Genomic DNA, 3,575 nt, shown 5'->3' on the forward strand with positions numbered 1-3,575 from the left:
GTCATTGGCTTAAACAAAGAATCAGAGTATTTTGACACTAATTTTGACAGGATATTAGAAAGGATTTTCCAACTCAGTTTTGCAAAATCCCTTTGAAGTAAAGCTTTCTGCTTCTGGTCCTTGCATTATTGCTCATGGGAAGTACTGAAGTTACTGCTTTCAAGATAAGGAGCCACATCACTGAGATCACAAAGTCCTTTCTCAGTTAAAAAGCAAATGGTACTGTTTTTCAAGTAAATCTAAAAAGATCAAGTTGGGTCAGCAGCACCGCCTACCCATCTGTGAAGTCTGCTTTCCAAGTTTGATTGCTCCATTGTTACCGTTTTCATGAGGATCTAAGGGTGGAATTTGCCGACCTGAAACACACGAGGAGACAGTGAATTAAATTTTCCTACGTAGTAACAACACATGCAGAGAACAGTTAGGATTATTTAGCTTGCATAAGAATTACATCTGTGAAACTTCACTAGAAAAGAACCGCCTCCTCTGTACCTTGAATCTTTTTCCTCACATCCTCTTTATGAAAGATTTTCACATTAAAAAAAAAAGAAATACGGCTATTGAGAATGCATGAAGTACACTGACATTATGTTATCCATGTGTTTAAAAAAAAAGTTATCTCACTGAGCACCTTACAACTCAGAAAGAGAAAATTCTCAGGTTTTCCTCAAATCCACTTAAACGTGAATGGTGCTAGTTTAACAAGATCTTGCCTGTCCTAAATCTGCATGGCATGTAGTCCTCGTACACTATTTTTTACAAAGCCCTGTACCTAAACATATGCTGCCTATACTTGAAAAAGAAAAAAAAAAATCAAATCTGTTTTCACCAAATCCCTCCCTCCTCTGAGGGGTACCCGTGTCTTTCCAGTTGACAGCTTTGATTATTTAACACCCTCCCCGCAACCCTCCTGACTTTTTAATCATATTACAGGGTGATCATTTTAAGTGTTTGAAAGAATTTCATCCATCACAGGAGAAGTAGAGATCTCTCCCAGAGGCAGAAGGCACTGCTCCAACTCCCTCCCCTGTGTGCCCTTTTAGTACTGCTGCATCTTTTGTCTAACTGGCTTCCTACTCGTGGACAATATATAATGTGCTTAATAGTGAGAATTATAAATGGAAAAACAAGACCCTCCCAGGTCCAATCTATCCTCTGTCGCTGGTGTGGGCCTGGCTTCTCCAATAAACCCATTGAGTGAACTCTCCAGTCAGTATCTTGGAGAGCTTACGGGCATGGTAATGTACTTTCCCATTACCTTGTGGACTTGCTGGAAATTTTTTCTGAAGTTGAATCTACTTTCCATGCATTATTCCTGGTTTTACTATTACCCATGATAAATAACAAGAGTTAAAATATTTAACATTTGTTTGTTCTGTGCCACTTTCAGAGAGCACAAAGTTCCTGTGAACAGCTCGTCATAATCCAGGTGGATTTTACAGTTTAGATTTCCTCATTCTTTGCTGCATTTATTCAGAGTTCTCTCTTGCCAAATGTTCTATGTATTATGTACGTATGTTGAAGCCCAAGTCCTACAAATTTCTTGGGGGGGGGGGAGGTGTTTGTGGGAGGCTGAGTTAAAAGCATTCAGGTAAAATACAATTCCAATGAAATCAAACAGCAAAATTTCACCTGTAAAACTTGCCCCTAAATTACCTTTGCTCAAGCCCATCAAAACTTCACCTCCCTTATTCAGTCAGTTCTCAACAGGTATGTTATACAACAAAAATGTGACTTTCAAAGCAGATAATGAACACAATATATCTTGTATTTGTACAACTGAATGAGAGGGAAAAATTCCTCACATTACTAAGCTAAAGATACTGTATTTGGTCCAACAGCGTGAGAAACATCAATCTTGAGGGCTGAAGCATGTGTAAGCACTGACATGACAATGCTGCACTCTATTTAGGTCATTAAAATATCAACTTCACACCCTGCTTACATTACGTTTGGACTCCATGTTTGTGAGTGCCCTTCCAAACTAAAATAAAAAACAGAATAGGTAGTTATAGACACAGTTGTTACATGCATTGGTTCTGTTTGCTTTGTTTCGAGACAAAGAGAATCCACTAATTCCTAAAACTCTAGAGAATATGAAGAATGTAATATCTGTGAGAGGCTTTCCAAGAAGGTAACGCTGCCGTCGTAAAGACCTGGAGATAACTTCTGCATTAGGTACCTACTATTTCTGAAGTGCTTTCAACTCAGTCCCAGCTAAAGTAAAACCCTGTCAATCTGACTCAGAGCCCCAGGTCGCTGAAAAAGTTGGAATGTACAGACATGCTTTCCATAACATACCGCGACGCAAATACTGTCTGAACATTTGGTTCTACTAGCAGCAAGTTCAGAAGAGGAGAGCTTTAACATGCAGACTAGCTTAACTTTCATTTTAGAAGTCCGCATTAAACAACTATGTTACCTCTATTTCTTTTTCATTCAGCATTTCATTTTTCTTCTGAGTTTCAAGTCCTTTCTGCAGTACTCTTCATGTGTATGTAAAGAAGCAGGCAAGCTTATCTTTGGAGCAAAACCACTGCTGGCTTCAAGGTCAGCAAGCACTTTGTCCAGTTCAGACCAGGACACAATATATGACGTTAAGAATCACCTTGATTTATTTCATTTCTCAAAACAATAAAAATGACACAGATAACAACTACAAATAATAAAGAAAAAATCTTTAGACATAATATTTGCTGATTAGTTATTCTGGCCTTTGAACTTAAGTACTGTTTGTCATTAACTAGCCATGTTTTCTGCTGTTTGGATACCCCCTGCCCCTTGAATTCAATACAAGGAAATAAAGCTTTAAACAGTCTAAAAGTTTTTCAAGCTTGAGATTTATTTTTTTAGTAGGTGAATTTCATCTTACTTATTATTTCTCTTATTACCAGATTTATTAAACCATCAAGTTACATCATTTTAGTTTTAGTAACAAGACATATCCCTGCCCAAGCAGCTTTTACCATCTGACGCGCAGTTGACAGGAGTAACTCTCTTGGAGCGCAACATTCAGTCTCAACACCTGAGAACCAGTTCCACAGCAAATGATACAGTGATTTTTCACCAAGGGTCAGGGGAAGTGGATAAAAACAATCGATCAGAAATCTGTTTGACCAGTTTTCTCTCCCCGGGCCTCCTTGACAGCTAGTCTCACACCAGACACTGTAACAGAGAAAGGTTTAAGCAGCAGCAGAACACTAAGGATAAGCAGTGAAATACTGCACCTACACTCTTGCTTCTAAGCCAGCTCAATCACTACTGCTACCTGAAAGCACCATGATCACCGCATCTTGTCATTCAGCTCAGTTCTACGTCACCAATATTACTGACACCAACTCAAATATAGCTGGTATTGAGTCAAGATCAACAGAGGGCATAAACTGAATTTTAGAAAATATATTCATTTAAAATGTGTATCTCACTGGCATACATACCCTCTGTTCCAGAGCAATAAAAAATGCCCCTGTATTAGATAACCTACAGCATTGTTAATTTATGCCATTTCTTTCATGCAGCTGATGTCAGAAAGAAGCAGTAGTGCCCGGACATCCAGCCCAGCAATTCTCCTGCTG

The 3,575-nt window shown here is 38.7% G+C and overlaps 1 protein-coding gene across 1 annotated transcript in view; it reads right to left on the reverse strand.

The window, feature by feature from the left end:
• Positions 1–258: 258 nt before the first annotated feature.
• Positions 259–3,575, reverse strand: part of LOC104624821 (ras-related protein Rab-31-like) — a gene marked incomplete at its 5' end in the record, with an annotated part of 11,591 nt that continues 8,274 nt past the window's right edge. Inside the window, one exon of the mRNA XM_010292284.1 lies at positions 259–356. Coding sequence (XP_010290586.1) covers positions 259–356 — 98 coding nt within the window. The remainder of the gene's footprint in view (positions 357–3,575) is intronic.

This window comes from Phaethon lepturus, unplaced genomic scaffold (genome assembly GCF_000687285.1).
Source record: "Phaethon lepturus isolate BGI_N335 unplaced genomic scaffold, ASM68728v1 scaffold21998, whole genome shotgun sequence".
In the NCBI taxonomy this organism is placed as follows: Eukaryota; Metazoa; Chordata; class Aves; order Phaethontiformes; family Phaethontidae; genus Phaethon; species Phaethon lepturus.